This window comes from Pangasianodon hypophthalmus, chromosome 6 (genome assembly GCF_027358585.1).
Source record: "Pangasianodon hypophthalmus isolate fPanHyp1 chromosome 6, fPanHyp1.pri, whole genome shotgun sequence".
NCBI lineage: Eukaryota > Metazoa > Chordata > Actinopteri > Siluriformes > Pangasiidae > Pangasianodon > Pangasianodon hypophthalmus.
In genome coordinates this window covers 15427208-15446029 of record NC_069715.1, presented here as the reverse complement: position 1 = coordinate 15446029, position 18822 = coordinate 15427208, and the positions used below count along the sequence as shown (strand labels likewise).

Sequence of the window (18822 nt, the reverse complement as noted above, 5' to 3'; positions counted from 1 at the left end):
ACCAGACTCAAATGAGAACCAATCCTCTTCTAGGAGACACTGGACAGTAGGATTAGAAATCATTATTCTTCCACAGTTGTGTCTTGAAAGGATGTTCAGTATGAACATATCATGGATAGGAGTACTGTACAGTCTTTATGAGTATAGCAACAGTACTTAGGTACAAGTCTACATTATCCACTGGACTCTAGTGCTAGGACAGACCACATGTAAATATACTGGAAATGTGCTATTTAAATTTTAAAAAATAAAAAATAGGCCTTTTAAGACCCAGTCTTACAAAGAGTTCTGCAATCCCAACTGTAGGCTCTTTCTTTGGGCTGTGCAGGTTCTCAAAAAAATAAAACAAGCCTATACAATCATATAAGCTGCAAATTCATGCTCAAGAGGATGAAGAATCCTGCAACTTAATTCATGGGTTCCACAAGGGTTCTCTAGATAGCTAAATGTTCTAGGCTCCTACCTGGATCCCCTCTGTGGTAAATTTCAAACATTACAAGCTCTAAGGATGGGAGATGGGAGGTGGAAGGAGTGTTTGTGATGATACCTGGGCCCAGCAGTGAGGGAGGATGAAGCTGAAGCTTTAGACATGGAGGTCTGCTGCTCCTCTTCCTTCTCTTCGTTCTCTTCCTTTTTGAGAAAGCTTTTAGCCTCCCGTGAGTCAGCGTCCACCTCTTTAGTAACCCTGCAGAGATGTGACATACATTTCTACATTAACCATAAACCATGTTCACTTGAGCAAATGCAGACATAAGAAAATTAAACAAGTGTCTAGAGCAGCACTAGAGTGATGATGACCCAATGTACCAAAGCTGTGTTAAGAAGCAGATTCAAGAGTTAGTCTTTTTTACTGAAGTCTCTGAGCATGCTCTGTAAGCTAAGGTGTGTGTCAGGCGTTGCTGACTGTTCTTTACGAGTCTATAACATCAATTATGAAAAACAGCAAGATAATTTTTTGCATTTATGCATTAAGCATTATGCGCTATAGTCGCTCTTTAAGTGACCATAAGGTTTGTGCACAAAACTTCTTCCCTTGGGTCATTATGTTAGTGTGGAAGCTGAGAGATTTGCAATGTTGAATTTGATTTAAGATTGGGAAATGAAACAGTAACAGTTATATACAATGGTGGAATTGACAAAAACTATGATCTCTCTCTCTCTCTCTATATATTATATATATATATATATATATATATATATATATATATATATATATATATATATATATATATGCTGTAGTATAATCGTTCAGCTCTAAACACTTATATTCAAGCTCTTTAATCTGTGTGTCTATATTTTAATGATATATGAGACGTCGGCTCTTGAGATGTCTATATATATATATATATATATATATATATATATATATATATATATTATACACACACACACACACTTGCGTATAAATATATATATATATATATATATATATATATATATATATATATATATATATATATATATATATATATATATATATATATATAGACATCTCAAGAGCCGACGTCTCATATATCATTAAAATATAGACACACAGATTAAAGAGCTTGAGATGTCTATATATATATATATATATATATATATATATATATATATATATATATATATATATTATACACACACACACACTTGCATATAAATATATATATATATATATATATATATATATATATATAGACATCTCAAGAGCCGACATCTCATATATCATTAAAATATAGACACACAGATTAAAGAGCTTGAATATAAGTGTTTAGAGCTGAACAATTATACTACAGCACAAAAGCCTATATCCTAACCAGCACATGCAGATCAGTTGTACTGGCATTCTTCTTGCTTTCAGCATGATCAAAAGGAGTGTCCTTCAATTTATTTCAATTCATTGACCATACTATGCTGCCCCCTTGTGATTTAAATCAGTAACACAGGCGGTATGCCTTCCTGAAGGACTTACCGAACTTCTTCTCCTGCAAAGTCATACACCTTTGTTATTGTGATTCTGGAGGCCCCTGTGGCTTTCGGTTCTTTGTGTGGAGACTCTGTACTGGGTTTACTAACTTTGTCTGAACCGGCTGTGGTCTACAAGCAAGTAAGAACAACAGGATTATTAAAGACGTTTAGAGAAAACTCAAAAGATTTCACTTAATTATGACTAAAACTGTTTTTGTATGTAAGACAGGGCAATTTTACATTAAGTATGATGTACAGATGAATGTGTTTTTCTTTAACAGCAGCATGACCTGTAAATAAATTGTTAGCGCTTGTCAGTCAAAATCATGCTCCTAATCCAAATAATAAAAATAAATGAGACTATGTGATTCTGTTTATACGTATCCATACACCAGTAAGCTGTAGCTTAGGTGTCTTCTGTTAGATTGAATATTTTAAAGACCTTGTCAATGCTGCTTCACTTGCTACACTGTATAGCTAAAGGTTTGCAGACACCTGACCATCACACCCATATGTTGGCCTTCCACAAACTGTTGCCACAAAGTCACAGAATTGTCTAGAATGTCTTTGTATGCTGTAACATTACAGTTTTTAATGTTTGATGACATTTAACTGCCCAAGGTAATAATGTTTTTTTTTTAATTTGCACTTTCAGATTTTTCTGTGCAGTGCTCTTTGGCTAAAAGATTACTATAGAACCTGAACTATTATATCTTTTGTAAGAACATTTCACCATCACCCACCTGATGCGAGCCTGGGGCCTCAGCTTTTGGTCTCGGGCCGACATCACTTAAAAAACTAGCCCAAAGATCATCCGCCTTTCTCTGCTGCTGTTCCTCTTTACCCTTGGTGGGTTCTTCTTCTACTGTCTTTTCATCGAGCAGTTTTACTTCTTCCTCTTTCTGTTTGTCTGTGCCACCCTCCTCACCTCCTTCCAGCTTCAAACCTCCTTTTTTCCTTTTCCTTTACAAAATATGCAATTATATATTTAAGTACTTGCTGAATTAATGTAATAGGACAGTATGAAAATGGCCCTTATTAATCAAAGTCGTGTTGAAACGAACAGAGATTTAAATGACCATAATGATGTTTGCACTAATCTGCATCTGACTCATGAATCAGAAGAAGGTAGTTGTGTTTAAGGTTTGGGGCTGTATTGGCAAATGGACGCCAGACTACAACCTGTAAAGTTGAGCTTCATTCTGTTTTGATCTCTCCCTCCTCACTTGTCTCTTATATGATTTCTTGTTCACTATACTCCATCTGCCTGGTCCCTCGGCTCCGGTGAAGAGAAAAAGTGACTTAAATTCACCATGAAAGCTTAAAATCATACATCCATGTTAAACTAATAATACAACATATCAGTGTTTGGCTTTATTCGCTTTATATGCTTGAATGTTTGCTGCTGCCAGCTCCCTCTGTTTGAAGCACATCATTCTGACAAGTTTACTGTAACGCATTTAAGCAACAATTAACATAACATTTTGGTATTTAATCAGAAGATCACTGAAAGTGTTGTTTTCTCCAATATGGCTAAATAAGTTTAGCATGGTTAAATAATTTGGATAATACTCTTATACCAATGCAGTGCTACCGACATTATCCATCCAGATATAAGTTCTTTGTTGCTGTGACCTAATGCGTATTTGGTCTATCGATGTATCACCACACTGCGCTATGAAACTGCTCATACATCACAAACGGTTTCATAGTTTTGCAATGAGCATTGCAATGAGCAGGTTTCCTCCAGTTTCCTCCCACTGTCCAAAAACATGCATGTAGGCATATTGGCTACACTAAATTGCCCCTACATGTGAATGAGCGTGTGAATGTGTGAGTGTATGGTGCCTTACCAAGGACTGGAACCCCACATATTTATGTGTAACAGAAAACTACAGCAGATGATGGTAATTTAAAAACACACACCTTCACCTGTACAGGAACACCTAAAAATGAGCTATACCATCCAGACAGAAAGGACAGTGGAATTTGTGTCAGTTTTGAGCAACTTTGATAAATAAGGACCAAGAGGTTATCAATGTTGTGAACAATCACATCACAACATACTGTAGTCATCAGTATGAGAGGCTACAGAGACATAGAGAGCCTGTGAGAAAGCAGTGGTGTCAAAATAATACTACAGAGATAAAGGGATTCAACGCTAGCTCATTAGAAATTTACCTTCTAAACAATTTTTTTCCCCCCTGTATCAATACACCATTTCTTTTTCCAAATGTGCCACTAGGAGTTTGAAATGTGTCTGTTCTTTGTTAGAAAACCTCACTACAAACACACTTTGTGATATATACATGTGAAAACATTTTCAAATATATTCATGGCTGTATTTTTGCCATACCACCACTTTTAGGGGCAAAATCCTCAAGCAACATATGACAGATAATGCTCAGGGCAGGAGTTATGTTTACCTTGCAGACAGGCCTTTACTTGACTTCTTCTTCTTTTTGACCTGCTCTCTCGGTGCTTCGCTTTGGTCCTCTGCATCCAGGCCATCTTCCTTTTCACACTCATTTAAATCATCTTCACTCAGGTTGTCATCTGATCAACAAACGCAAACAAACTGAAAATTAGAGGCGAGTCAGATCTGACTTTCTGTCAGGTAACAAGCCATGGGTCACCAATACTGTTCTGCTGTCATTTGTAGCTTATAAAGAGTAAACAGATGTAATGCAAGTAATTGAAAGAAAGGCGGTTCACTTGTGTAGCAAACCAATATTATTGGATCATATTGGACCAGTACTTCTTATTACTTCTTATTACTTCTCAAACCCCTCAAGCAGTGTGATACCAGACCAAAAAAACAAAAAGCTCCAGATATTGGGACAGTCCATTTCCCTGAGGTCTAGCACTGCTCAATGACACAACCTTAATATTAAGACAAACCAAAGAACTGTTGAAATATTATGCTTATCCTCACAGCCGTGCAAATTCTCTCAGACTGTACGATTCAGTGCTCATAATTTCACACACACAGTTACATTTGGACATAGTGACATGTTCAGAACTGACACTACAGAACTGTTTATTCTGTGCACAGTGCTCATCTTTATTTTGGCACTGTAGAGTTGTATATATTCATGAGAGCTCATTACAAAGAAAAACAGTAGTTGTATATATACACCGATCAGCCATAACATTAAAACCACTGACAGGTGAAGTGAATAACACTGAGTATCTCGTTACAATGGCAAGCAGTGGGAAATATTAGGCAACAGGTGAACAGTCAGTTCTTGAAGTCGATGTGCTGAAAGCAGGAAAAGTGGGCAAGCATAAGGATCCGAGCCACAGTCAACGGCAGATCCGGTGGGGTGTTCCCGGTATACAGCGGTTAGTACCTACCAAAAGTGATCCATGAAGGACAACCAGTGAACCGACAACAGGGTCATGGACGCCCAAGGCGGAGGAGCGAAGGTTAGCCTGTCTATTCTGATCCCACAGGACAGTTACTGTAGCAAATATTGCTGAAAATGTTAATGCTGGTTATGATAGAAAGATGTCAGAACACACAGTGCGGTGCAGCTTGCTGTGTATGGAGATGTGTAGCAGCAGATCGGTCAGAGTGCCCATGCTGACCCCCTGTCCACCACCGAGAGCGCCTACAACGGGCACCTGAGCATCAGAACTGCACCATGGAGCAATGGAAGAAGGTGGCCTGGTCTGATGAATCCCATTTTCTTTTACTTCATGTGGATGGCCGGGTGCGTGTGCGTCACTTACCTGGAGAAGAGATGGCACCAGGATGCACTATGGGAAGAAGGCAAGCCGGCAGAGGCAGTGTGATGCTCTGCTAGGAAACCTTGGGTCCTGGCATTCATGTGGATGTTACTTGAACACATTCATACAGTCAGTTAATCATGTGGCAGCAGCACAAGACATAATATGACGCAGATTCAGGACAAAAGCTTCAGTTATTATTCATATCACACATCAGAATGCAATCTCCGTGACTTCAACCGTGGCGTGGTGGTTGGTGCCAGATGGGCTGTGTTGAGCATTTCATGAACTGCTGATCTTGTGGGATTTTCATGTAAAACACTCTGTAGAGTTTACACAGAATGGTGTGAAGGAAAAAACATCCAGTGAGTGGCAGTTCTGTAGGAATCTGTTGATGACAGATCAGAGGAGAATGACCAGACTTGTTTCATGCTGACATGAAGGCTACATTAACTCTCTTTACTAGTCACTCTTTACAAGCGTGGTGAGCAGAAAAGCATCTCAGCATACACAAAACATTGAACCTTGAGGTGGATGAGCTACAACAGCAGAAAACCACATCAGGATTCACTCCTGTCAGGCAGGAACAGGACTCTGAGACTACAGTGAGCACAGTCTCCCCTGAAGTAGACAGCTGAAGAATGGAAAATGTATCTACCAGGGAATACACACACTAAGAACAGACACGTTTATTAAAGACGTGTAGATAACTTGTACATACAGCTAGCTAAATAACGTTAGCTCGCAAGCTAAACATATGATAGCTAACAACACAAAGCTCTCACCAGAGGGAACATAGTCTTCATCTTCATTTGAGGAATAATCCTCCGAGTCGTAGTCCGAATAATTCATCATTTTCTTCTACAGTTATTCACCCTGGCAGTAAAATAAGACAACTAAAGAGAACAATAAATTAAATTAAAAAAAAAACACCTGCTGTATTGCTAGAGAGAAAATGTGCACTCAAGAAGGGGTGTGTAAGGTTTGTGGAACAGCCTCCAGACCCCACAGAGCCGGCGCCAAAACTTTCACAAGCTACAGTAAGAATGGCGACTAGAAGGAAGTGCAGGAATTCTTCTTCTTCGACTTAATAGCGTTTGGTCTCCAACGTTATGGTGCATTAGCGCCACCCACTGGGCTGGAGGGTGTGGAGTCGCGCTACATTACTGACGCCTTCACTCTGTGTGGCAGCCTGGAAAAACTTAATCTAGTCATGGAACAACACTGAGACCAAATATTTAAAAAAAATTCTAACTTTACAGTGGGAAATGAGTTATCATTTTGATTATCAGCATCATCCGCATAAGTCTCAGTCTCATCACTTGAGGTAAAAGTCACTTGTGAAAAGCACACACTAGTTAGCACACCTTTAGGCCAATTGACTATATATACTACTTTGTTACAGTGGCTTGTTACTCTATGTCAGGGGTCCAGCCATCCATCCATCCATTTTCTGTACCACTTATCCTACACGGGGTCACGGGAAGCCTGGAGACTATCCTAGGGGACTCGGGGGAAGTGGACAGGATGCCAATGCATCACAGGGCACAATCACACATACACATTTAGAGATGGCAATCAGCCTACAATGCATGACTTTGGACTGGGGAAACCAGAGTACCCAGAGGAAACCTAAAAGCATTGGGAGAACATGCAAACACCACATATACAGGCCAGAGGCAGGAATCAAACCCCTAACCCTGGAGGTGCGAGGCAAACACGCTAACCACTGAGCCACCATGTCCATTGTGGCTCCATGCTAACCACTGAGCCACCATGCTCCTGTGTGGCTGCAGGCTTTCATTACAGCTTAAATTGGAGGCACACTTGATAGTTGATTAGAGATTAGACAAGCTGAAATCAGTCATGGCCCCTGCTTGGTTGAAAGGAAAGCCTGCAGCCACATCAGCCCTTTGCAGATAAGATTGAAGACTCCTGCCGTATGTCACAGGTTCCCAACCCTGATCCTGGAGTTCCCACTGGAGTCCTTTCTCTGCTCCCAACATTCCTGATTCAACTAATCAGCTAATAAGAGCCCTTCCGGAGTTGAAGTGGGTGTGTTAGAGCAGAGAAATCAAATGTGCAGGACAGAGGGTACTCCAGGACGAGGGCTGGGAACTTGTGCCCTACATTCACATTAGCGAGCAACAGTAAGTCACTTGTGTCATTTATATTTTGTCTCTTGTGCACATGTAGTGAGCATTTAAATAGGAACTAACTGCAGGTAGGAACTAAAGCTGTGAGTGCAGAACTGAAGAAACGTCAGACTACAGGCACCGTAGGATTGGTCCGAGAAATCATTCAAGCCAGTTGTTTGGCTTCATACCTAAAATTTGTGGCATAAAAAAACATAGTAAGTAGTCTACATAAAATTATTACCACATCGTTTCAGTAAAATATGTTTTCTTAAAGTAGAGATGCCAAAATTATATTATTGATGGAAAACCTCAATTTTGGGCAAACTGATTTTTCTGATTTTTCATCATTTTTGTTTGTTCAGTTGCATTGACGTCTGGTGGTTTTCCCACACCAGCACACTGTACACAGAGACTGTTCTGTATAGAGCACTATATAGGGGGCAGCAGTAGTGGAGACAACTGGACTGACTTCAGACAGTACTGAATGCTGATCACCTTCAAACAACTGTAAACAATTACCTAGCAACCTAAAACCAAACTACGAAGTATTAAATGCAATTTTCTGTATTACATACAACTATAACAAATACCTGCCAAATACCTGTAAATTACATTTATATATACACTCACCATCCACTTTATTAGGAACACCTGTACACCTGCTCATTTATGCAGTTATCCAATCAGCCAATCATGTGGCAGCAGCACAATGCATAAAATCATGCAGATACAGGTAAAGGGCTTCAGTTAATGTTCACATCAAACATCAGAATGAAGAAAAAATGTGATCTCTGTGACTTTAACTGTGGCACGGATGTTGGTACCAGATGGGCTGGTTTGAGGATTTCATAAACTGCTGATCTCTGCTGATCTAGAGTTTACACAGAATGGTGTGAAAAACAAAAAACGTTGAGTGAGCAACAGTTCTGTGGGTAGATATGCCTTGTTGATAAGAGAGGTCAGAGGAAAATGGCCAGATTGGTTCAAGCAGCCAGGAAGGACATAGTAACACTCTTTACAACCATAGTGGGCAGAAAAGCATCTCACTTTGATACAAAACAGCGACCTTGTGCATTGAGCTGCTGCCACATGATTGGCTGATTGGATAACTGCATAAATGAGCAGGTGTACAGGTGTTCCTAATAAAGTGGATGGTGAGTGTAGCTTCAGAATCCATCCCGAGCAGTAAGCAGTGTGCATTGGTTGTATGCTAGATTTATGGTGTATTGTGGCTAATAATATAATGCACTATCCAGGGAATATAACTTGTCCATTGAGACCTGGGACAACAACATGGCAGCATCGTGGCTCATCCAAAAAGGTGTTCAGTGGGGTTGAGGTCAGGGTTCTGTGCAGGCCACTCAAGTTCTTCCACTCCAGCCTTGGCAAACCGTGTCCTCATGGATCTCGCTTTGTGCACAGGAACATGTTCGGGCCCCTTAGTTCCAGTGAATGGAAATTGTAATGCTACCGCATACAGAGACATTCTAGACAATTGTGCGCGTCAAACATTGTGGCAACAGTTTGAGGACATTCCACATATGGGTGTGATGGTCAGAGGTCCACAAACCTCGGCCATATAGTGTATTTTTCACTATGTTCTGTAGGATACAGTTACACAGGGTGTAGAGTCCCTGGAGGACTAGTGGTTAGGCCACAGTGCTCTCACTGCCACAGCCCGGGTTTGATTCCCGGCCAGGGAACCGACCCCAGCCACTGGGGTTACACACGACAGTGCACTCTCAATGCCAGTCCCAAGCCTGGATGAAATTGGGGAGGATTGCAGCAGGAAGGGCATCCAGAGTAAAAGCTGTGCCAAATCAAATATGAGGACCAGTGATCCGCTGTGGCGACCCCTAACGGGAGCCGCCTAAAGAAGAACAACAATATTTATACAGGGTGTCTCAAAAGTCTCCATACAGAGGGGACTGTTTAGACCAGCATCATGTCAGTTGTGCCTCGGTCAGTGTATGCTCGTGGACGTCACCTTCTCAGTTGATCCGCAACACTTCCAGTCTTTTTGAATTTGTTAATATGTGTGGCAGCAGCGTTGTGTGTGATGTGCTTGTCCATCTAAACCTTGCGACAGCTTCCTGATCCAGCCATGAGAATGATTTCAATCCGCTCTTCTTTTGTCAAAGGCATTCTTAAAGTCATTCTGAAAAAAATTATATACGATATAAACTAAGTATGAAAAATTTTGGAAGATATTTTGCTAAAAAGTGTTAATTTCCCCTATGTAGGGAGACTTTTTGGACACCCTGTAGATCTTAATTATCCAGTGATAATCACTGTTCCATGTCTGTAATAAACAATACTCCAGTGTTTCAGGCCTGCAGCAGTGATCACACAGTGCTGCTGGGTGCTTTTTAATCTTAGTTAATCTTTTCCAAGTCCAGATCTGTCCCATAGGGAGCCATGTTATTTTGAGGTCTTCCCATCTGCTTCCTCCTCTGTCACAGATCAACATTCGTCCACTTCCTGTGCTCTTGTACAGCACGCGCAAAGGGACAAAATGGCTCTTATCTGGTTCATGTTCCCACAATAGCGACAATCTGCTGTTTTGTATATATTACAGACTCTTCACATGTATTTTTATGGATTTATATGCATTATATGGAATTTATACTCAGCCGCTGTTTTAATTGGTATGAACGTCATACTTGTGACGACACGCACAGGTCACGCGGGCGAAGGGGCGGTGTGACGTCAGCGGTGGTGTTTGGGAAGCAGGCGGTAGCGCTGGATTTAGCTAATGGATTTAGCTCGCTTGCTAACGCTGTATGCTGGAAACGCACTCCAGTCCAGTTTCTAATGGTGTTATTTGGATGTTGGAGTTATTTGACTTACGGACGCAGTGTCCAGTTTGTGAGAAATGCAGGGCGACTATAATTTACCCGAAATAGGATTTGTGCAACAAATTCTAAGTTTGAATTTGGTCCCAAGGAAAAATGCTACCTGTGGGAGGAACGACACGTCCCTGTGCGACTTCTCAGGCAAGAACCGCGTTTATTCTGCCATGTCTACGTACATACAGAGCACTGTTTACACTGATCTGTTCTTAAACGATTAGCACTACCAGATTAGCTTGTGAGGATGGTTTGCTAGCTTAGCTAACCTAGCTAGCCGTGGTTTAACTAGCAAGCTAACCGTAGCTTAACTAGCAAGCTAACCGTAGCTTAACTAACAAGCTAGCCGTGGTTTAGCTGGCAAGCTGGCTGGGTTTGAGCTTTGCTACAGCTAGCAGTGGTGTCAGCTGAACAGCAGGTGCACTTAATGGCTAACACGAGCATTTGAAATATTTGTTGAGTTAGGGAGGTGTACTTTTGAGCAAGTTTCTTTTTTCTGGTTGTATAGCTCTCCCTGAGCTGAAGTGGGTGTGTAAGAGGGAACACCACAATGTGCAGAACAGGGAGCACTCCAGGTCCAGGGCTCTGAACCTTTGGGCTTTAACATTAGAAAATATGTCTAAATATGTCTAGTTAAAAGAATAAAGACATGATCATGTATTTATCATAAATCGAAGATTAAGAAGTTTACTTGAAGCTACAGCTCTCAGTCACACAAACCCCAGCTGTGTTAACTAGTGAGTGAGAATATCTACTCATCTGCATGATCTAATGTTAATGTTCCTCTTCATAACACAGACATTTTCTTCTAGTGACATACTTCACTGTGTTGGTGAAGAGCCTGATATCTGGAAAGTATTTAATTTTGCATTTACAGCTCAACAACAACTACTTCAAATTTACATTACAGAAATTCTGAGACAGAAGTAAAATTATGAAAAGTGACCAAACACAGATTGAGCCTTATTATTCTGTAAGCTCAATTACAGCTTCTAGCTGGCTCTTAATCTCATTAAATAACATAATAAGTAGTAATAATCTCAGCAAAGAAAGACATTATGATCTACATTATGATCATACATGCTTTTCAGTAAGTTCTATTTTTCTATTCTCTATGTTCTGAAATAAATTCACTTTTTAAAATTTAAAGTTGTTCCTAAATGAGATATTTTAGCATGAAATTTCACTGTAAATCATTTAACAGTATTAAAATATATTAAAACAAAAATGTTTTCGTGCAATCACACAAACATGCTTTAAGCTGAATCCACACTACGTGATTTGGCCCTGATTTCCCTTTTCCCTGTGCAATTGCACGTCTAGTGGGATTTTCTCATCTCTGATTTTGCTCTGATATTTTCAAGCATGTTTCATATACTTAGTGATGAATCTTGTATTATGAGCCTCTCTGTGACTAGTAGCATGACCCACGATGAGCGACAGCCAATGAGAGTCTGCGAGGAAATCAAATTCATTCGGTGTCATGTGCAGCAGATACCTGAATCCAGTTCATCATCTGTTTATCATATTTGTGTGGGAGGGTGAAGGGATGGTGTAAGCACAAAAATATGCTTCTGTAAGAAATTATTTGGCATGTCACGCACCCAAGTTATTGTTAGGAACAGCAGAAAATAAAAACTAACACCTGGCATGAATGGTATAAAATAGCTACAATTCTTTGCACTATACCTCCAGTTCAGACAATCAAACAGACAATCCTCACTCTCCACATCTCCCCAAACAATCCTTCCTTCAATTTTTTCCTTATTTCTCCTTTTTGTCTTGTTTCCATTCTAAATGGAGCAGATGCACATGACAGACAGTGATCATGTTTATTTTGGTGAGAAAGCGGGGATTCAGGCGCACGTAAGCGGGGATCTCTCCAGGTGAAAGATGGTGTAGTGTGTGAGCCTCGTCTGCGATCGCGTGTGTAGTGCGCACACCCCTACGTCCACAACACAACAGACTGCAAGTGATAACGTTTGTAGTGTGAGTAAGATGGTGATTGAGATTTTGAAAGTCAATATAGTGTGCGCTTGGGATTACAAATCTGCTAGATGACCTTCAGTCCCCAGTTTCACTGGAAGAAGTTTATTAAGCGCATTGCATGTAGCTTGTTAATGTCAGTAAAATTTAGTGCTAATGTTATGCCATGATGGGTACAGTATTTCTGTAGTGCTAAAGACTTTCTAATGTGCCAGAACATTTAAGCTTATACATTGCAAAGTCAGCAAGTACAATGGACCTGTTCTGTACGTGTTTTGTTTACTCTCATGGAGCACATGTGGAGAACATCTGCAGTTAGGAGTTACTTTCTCCTCTGGCCTGCCATACTGAGGCTTCAAGTCTGTTCTTTTCTGCCAGAATATAATAATAGAACGTGGATATATTGTTGGGTCAAGGTCGCAGGTTCACCTAGGTTCTTCCTGATTGACAACTGGCTGGGAGATAGAATGATTTTTTTTTTTTTTGTCAAGTTCTTTGTCACATACAGAGAGCTATACAGTGGATAATTCTTGCAGTGAAATTCTTAATTGCAACTTCTCACACTGTGCAAGCATTACATTTACATTACAAAGAGCAAAGAGACATAAAGCATATAAGACGAAGTGCACCACAGTGCAGAGAAAAACAATAAATCTTAGTATAGAATGCACATTGCAATATGCAAGTGCATCTGATATGTGCTATACACATTTTGTATATGAATGACCTGATTTAGCGCTTGGAACGAATGAAATGTTTGAACTATTCAAGTGCTAGAACCTTGTAAAAAGGTTAGATGTGAGACTGCTGACTGACACAAGACTGCTCTTTTGGTGTATTTCTGAGTGCTAACTTGTACTCTGCTGTACATCAGATTGTACTCTGATGTCTTAAAATGCAGTTAAATACATAAAGGTTGTCAGGGCTGGTAATATAATCAAAATAAACTGGATATCATGGTTGTTTAATATCGTGTAGGGATGGTATTACATGTATTATATCACACAAGCCTACCAAAAACTTTGAAAAATAATAAATTAAACCACATAAAAATAAAGTATCTCCCAGAGATGAAGTTCATGTGGCTCATTTTCAGCTAAAATGCCAGCTGGAACCTTATAATACTGAGATCATGACTTGAAATAAGAGTCTGATTTACATCATCAGTATATACACGTTATTATTAAAACAGCATGACCATTTGCAAACGGACATCAGCCTGTATTCCCCTGCCTCAGATCGGAGTGTAATTCAGAATAAGTGCAGTTTTTACAAGGACGCATCAATACATGTGAAAAACAGCAACGTGAACTGATTTCTAAAAACGTCCTGAAAAGAGCTCACTAACCAAAAAGAAAAACTGACCGTTCTTATTTTTAAAGTGCAGCTGCTTTGTTAAGAGATTGATAGAGTCTCAAATCAGTGTTGTTTAATTTTAGATTTAGCAATTCCGTATTTTTATTTCATTTGTATAATATTGATATCTCTGCTGTGAATGTGGGCTGATACCTGATACGTTTCAATAGTTGCAAAAGATGTTTAGAAAATGTTGCTGTGAGGCACGCAGTTTGCCAGTATTTTATTTTAGATGATGATATGCTCAAGCTGGGAAGTAATCATCTTACCTAAGCTACTTGAATTTGCATAATTGTCAGTCAACACCACAGGTGCTTAGAGCATGTATAAGAGTAAATCAATGAATAGGATCAGTAATTATGCCAAGTGGTTATTAGTTGCTGCCAAAATCCTCTGCATTACCCTTTAAATGGTGAATTGGATGCCTTTATGCTCAGCTTGTTATTACATAATGACTTTTTCTTTTCCTCTTGTTCTCAGAGATGTGGTATGGCGTTTTCCTGTGGGCTGGAGTGTCCTCGCTGGTGTTCCACCTTCCCGCAGCTTTACTGGCCCTCGCCACTCTCCGGGGACATAAGATAGCACGCTTCTTTCCCCTCGCCATCATGCTCATGGCCATTATAGGTCCTCTGTTGGGAGGCGTGCTCACTAGTATGTACCTCACCCTATCATAAAATACCAGTCAGATAAAAACCAAGAGCTCTAGTTTGATCATTGGACACAATTTAATGAAGTTGTGTATAAATGTTTTCATGGCTAAAATTTACACCAGATTTACACAAGTTTCACTACTGCTGATTTTCTTCTTTCTCATGGGCACACATCGATAAACATCCACCACCTGTAAATTACCAAGCACGTTCATAGCACACCTAATTTACATTTTAGTGACTCTCGCAAAACTTAAAAGGCAAAGCTCACAGAGAGCTGAAAATTACTAAATGATGACTAAATAGTGACAAACTCTAACACACTAACTCTTCTTCCTTTTATACAGTGCCTTTGTCTTAAGTGAATGGATAGTTTTTTTTCTGTCTTACAGTAACTCATGCTAAGTATAGGATTTGAAGATGAGGTTTACATTCGTGAGTGCCCTTATACGCATATTTCTGCAAACTTAGGAGCTCTTATAGGATTTTTCCAAACTGTTTCTTCATGCATGCTACTTTTTTGTGTAATTGCTCCTGCAAGCAATTTATGAATAAATCAGTTTGTGTTTAGGTTGATGAATGAGGCACATCGACCATTTTATTTTGGGTGTAGCACTTGTTACGTTATGTGATGAAAGTTTCTTGTGGCTTGTTCCAGGTGCAGCCATAGCGGGGGTCTACATGGCAGCGGGGAAGAGGATGATCTCGTTGGAGGCTTTTGTGTTTGGAGTAGGACAGTCTTTCTGCGTTCTTGTCATCTCCTTCCTCAGAGTGTTGGCCACGCTGTAGCACTGAGCCACTGAGGACAGTGAGAGCTGTGGACTTGCTTCACTTCCCCTGGATGTTATATGCAAAAACACTGAGGCCTTATTTTCCACGTGTGTCCCCACAACTCTTATTTTCGTGCGCACATATAGCGCTGTTTTTCCTTAAAAGCTTTCGGGTGGACATTCGTTCTCCGTGATCGGCGGACAGATGTCTACTGGACAGGCTGTTTTTAAAATCCGAGCTGTCTTTCGTACACACGTTCTACGAAAAAGTCTTGCACATGAGCTTACTTATAAAGTATGCAGTCAAACATTACAGGGGAAAGCTACAAATGGCTGCAAACAGATCCTCAGAACAATATTGTTAGAATCCTCTAAACAAAATCTTACTTTCCCTGTGTTTTCAAGAGGTGTGTATCATCACCATGATCTCACGCCATTCTGATAACCTTCCACTTGCTTAGGTAGTGATGCTGGTCTTTGCAGTTACACAGATATGAGTCTTAATGTTATTTAACTTCATTCAACACAGTTAGACTAGTTTGAGTCTGTACACCCTGAAGTCCATTCCAGCTTCCTCGTGTTCTAATTGTCTAAACATTTTACCTTCAGTTTACACTGAGCAAATAATTTTATACGCTAAATGATGTAGTTTAATGAGAAATTTAATGGCTATTTCTACTTTGCATATAGAGTACTCCATCACACACTCTTGCAATTATATTTGCAGTAAATGTTACACATTTGCATTTAAAATCCAGCTTTATTTAACACATACATTCCTACAGTCACGAAGCACTTTATTAGGAACACATGTACATCTAATCATTTATGCAATTATCTAATCAACCAATCATGTGGCAGCAGTGCAATGTATAAAATCATGCAGATACGGGCCAGCATCTTGGGGTAATGTTCAAATAAACTATCAGAATGGGGAAGAAATGTAAGAAATGTAAACTGCTGATCTCCTGGGATTTTTTTTTTACACACAGCAATCTCTTGAGTTTGCACAGAATGGTGTGAAAAACAAACAAAACACAATCCTATCAGCAGAGGGTCTACTCCTTGTTGAAGAGCGAGATCAGAGGTGTCTGAGCTGACAGGAAAGTTGAACTGGAAAGTTCAACCCAAACTGGAAAGAAAAAAAAAAAATCACCTGGTCTTCAGCTTTCCAGTTTCAGTGAGTCTGTGCCCATGATAGCCTCAGATTCTTGTTCTCGCCTGACAGGAGTGGAACCCGATGTGGTCTTCTGCTGCTGTAGCTCATCCACCGCAAGGCCTGATGTGCGTTCTGAGATGCTTTTCTGGTCACTGCAGTTTAAAGAGTGCTTATTTGAGTTACTATAGACTTCATGTCAGCTCAAACCAGTCTGGTCATTCTCCTCTGATCTTTCTAATAAACAAGGAGTTGTAACAAGGAGACTGTTGGGTGTGAAAATCCCAGGAGATCAGCAGTGTCTGAAATACTCAAACCAGCCCATCTGGCACCAACATCCGTGTCACGGTTACAATCACAGAGATCACACTTTTTCTTCATTCTGATATTTGATGTCAACATTAACTGAAGGTCTTGACCCGTATCTGCATGATTTTATGCATTGTGCTGCTGCCACATGATCAGCTGGTTAGATAACTGCATGAATGTACTGGTGTTCCTACTAAAGTGGACCGTGAGTCTACGTTGTTCCATTGGTATTATTCTCATATTCCATATGAGACAACCTAAATTTTTTGTCTGCTATGTGAACGTGTATATTCCCATTTTTTTGGCTTTCCACCAAAGAGATTTTAATGCTAAAATAAATGTATTGTGTAATTTACCTACTGTGACCTTTTGATCTTGTCCTGAAAAGGCTTTATGCAATTAAATGACTCCAAACTGACTCCTAACAAGCGCGACATGAAGTTAAACTAATTTAACTTGCTGCCATTAGAAATAAAAGGCTTCTTCGTATAGGTAGATGCAAACACTGCTTTTGATCCGGCAAAGTCAGGTCTTGTGCTACTAATCCTTCAGCAACGATGACTGGAGGCAGTAAAGCAGATGGAGTATTGCTGAATAGATCGCTCAGTCGTGTGTAATCGCAGCACTCAGAATAAGTTGTGTTGTAGCAGTTTGTCTCAGGTAATCTGTCAGAGTAAGGCATTTATTTCAAGGTACATTTCTTGAAAACCACTAACGTGGAAAACACAAATGATGACCCGTTAGCATGATCTGATTTGCATAATGCAGACTGGTCCTCAATAGTTTTTATCCTTTATTCCTTTGTTTCCCACAACAGACTACATTGTGTTCTCTAGTTGTACAAGGCCTATGTTTCTTTTTTTCCTTCAAACCTTGGTAACGGTGTCGACTGTGAAAGAAGCCCTCAAACTTTAAAGCTGTGCTGCAGCTGGAATGTTTGGCAGCTTGGAAGCTGTGGTTCAGATTGGAAGCTTTCCTTATTCTGGGTTTATGATCTTTACAATTTCACATATGGTTATATTTTTCTAAAGTCCATCTATCCTCCTTATTCAACATATTCGACTCATCAGTGTTTTCCTCATCTGTCTTTGTTTTTTATTGAAAAACAGATTAGTTATTTAATGTATAATATGGGTCTATGGTGTCAGTTTTCAAATTGTATATTAAGTGCCGATTGTCAATATTTTCATGTAATAAAAGAGTTTAGATTCTAGCTGTTGCTTCATGTTATTTATATATATGCGAATACTGTAAAAATGTAATACTGTAATAAATCTCTTTGCACTTCTGATCATTTTTGTTTTACACATACATGTCATTGGTCTAGATGGTTCTTCTTCATCTTTACCTTTTCCACCTTCATGATAAAATAGGTCACGTCTGGGCCAGTGTCCCGTGAACCAGAAAATGAGCCTAAATGAGATGCTTTTTTTTTTTTTCTTTTCATATTGCAAACACAGGCCTGGCGTTTCTTCACACCTTCTTCAGCACGGATGGAGCTGCTTCTCCCTCTAATAATCCTCCCTCTGTTCCCTCCCTTTTCAGCTCGCCACACTTTCACAGATGGCTGTCCTGCTCTCACTACCTCCATCAGCCAAACCCTGCAGCTCCATGCCCAGTGAGGAGAGGAATGTGGTGTTACTGGGGAGTATGCGTATATACACACTACATATGCACACGCACACATGCAGCGATGACTCAAAAGTGTGTGGGCTCTTCCGCTCACAAAGTCCGTATTCTAGGGAAAACCACAGTAGCAGCAGGTTCATATTTTAAAAATAACAATCATGGAGGTTGTTAGCTGATGTTAGAAAATGAAGATCTTCTCACCCACATTGTCTATATGAAGGATGAACTGCCATAGTGTGAAGTGATGCAGTTTTGATCCTAAAATGAATATGCTATGCCCTTCCTGTCTCAGCATTGAGA

At 39.9% G+C, this 18822-nt stretch overlaps 2 protein-coding genes across 5 annotated transcripts in view; one reads left to right on the top strand and one right to left on the bottom strand.

Moving 5' to 3' along the window:
• The window catches only part of cfdp1 (craniofacial development protein 1), a 30477-nt gene extending 23723 nt beyond the window's left edge, over positions 1–6754 (bottom strand). The window contains exons 1-5 of one of the 2 annotated variants that reach the window (XM_034305509.2): positions 6465–6754; positions 4374–4503; positions 2691–2910; positions 1952–2076; positions 548–685 (exon numbers count right to left, since the gene is read on the bottom strand). In XM_034305509.2, the coding sequence (XP_034161400.2) occupies positions 548–685; positions 1952–2076; positions 2691–2910; positions 4374–4503; positions 6465–6534 (683 nt within the window). In that variant the 5' untranslated portion in view covers positions 6535–6754. The remainder of the gene's footprint in view (positions 1–547; positions 686–1951; positions 2077–2690; positions 2911–4373; positions 4504–6464) is intronic. The other variant, XM_026927805.3, reaches the window with a different exon arrangement.
• Positions 6755–7615: 861 nt separating this feature from the next.
• tmem170a (transmembrane protein 170A) lies at positions 7616–18106 on the top strand. 3 transcript variants are annotated; one of them, XM_034305486.2, is made up of 3 exons: positions 7616–7829; positions 14489–14659; positions 15317–18106. In XM_034305486.2, exons 2-3 carry the CDS (start codon positions 14491–14493, stop codon positions 15445–15447), a joined length of 300 nt encoding a protein of 99 aa, XP_034161377.1. In that variant the 5' UTR covers positions 7616–7829; positions 14489–14490; the 3' UTR covers positions 15448–18106. The 3 variants fall into 3 exon arrangements, with proteins under 3 accessions (XP_034161377.1, XP_026782833.1, XP_026782834.1); XM_026927032.3 differs by lacking the exon at positions 7616–7829 and adding an exon at positions 10493–10813; XM_026927033.3 differs by lacking the exon at positions 7616–7829 and adding an exon at positions 12484–12655.
• Positions 18107–18822: the final 716 nt, after the last annotated feature.

Bases quoted from the DNA above. Each gene is read 5' to 3' on its own strand.
- tmem170a (XM_026927032.3), top strand. From the start codon at position 10,693: ATGCAGGGCGACTATAATTTACCCGAAATAGGATTTGTGCAACAAATT. The intron at 10,814-14,488 runs GCAAGAACCGCG...TCTTGTTCTCAG, and splicing joins GTCCCTGTGCGACTTCTCAG to AGATGTGGTATGGCGTTTTC. The intron at 14,660-15,316 runs GTATGTACCTCA...GGCTTGTTCCAG, and splicing joins GTTGGGAGGCGTGCTCACTA to GTGCAGCCATAGCGGGGGTC.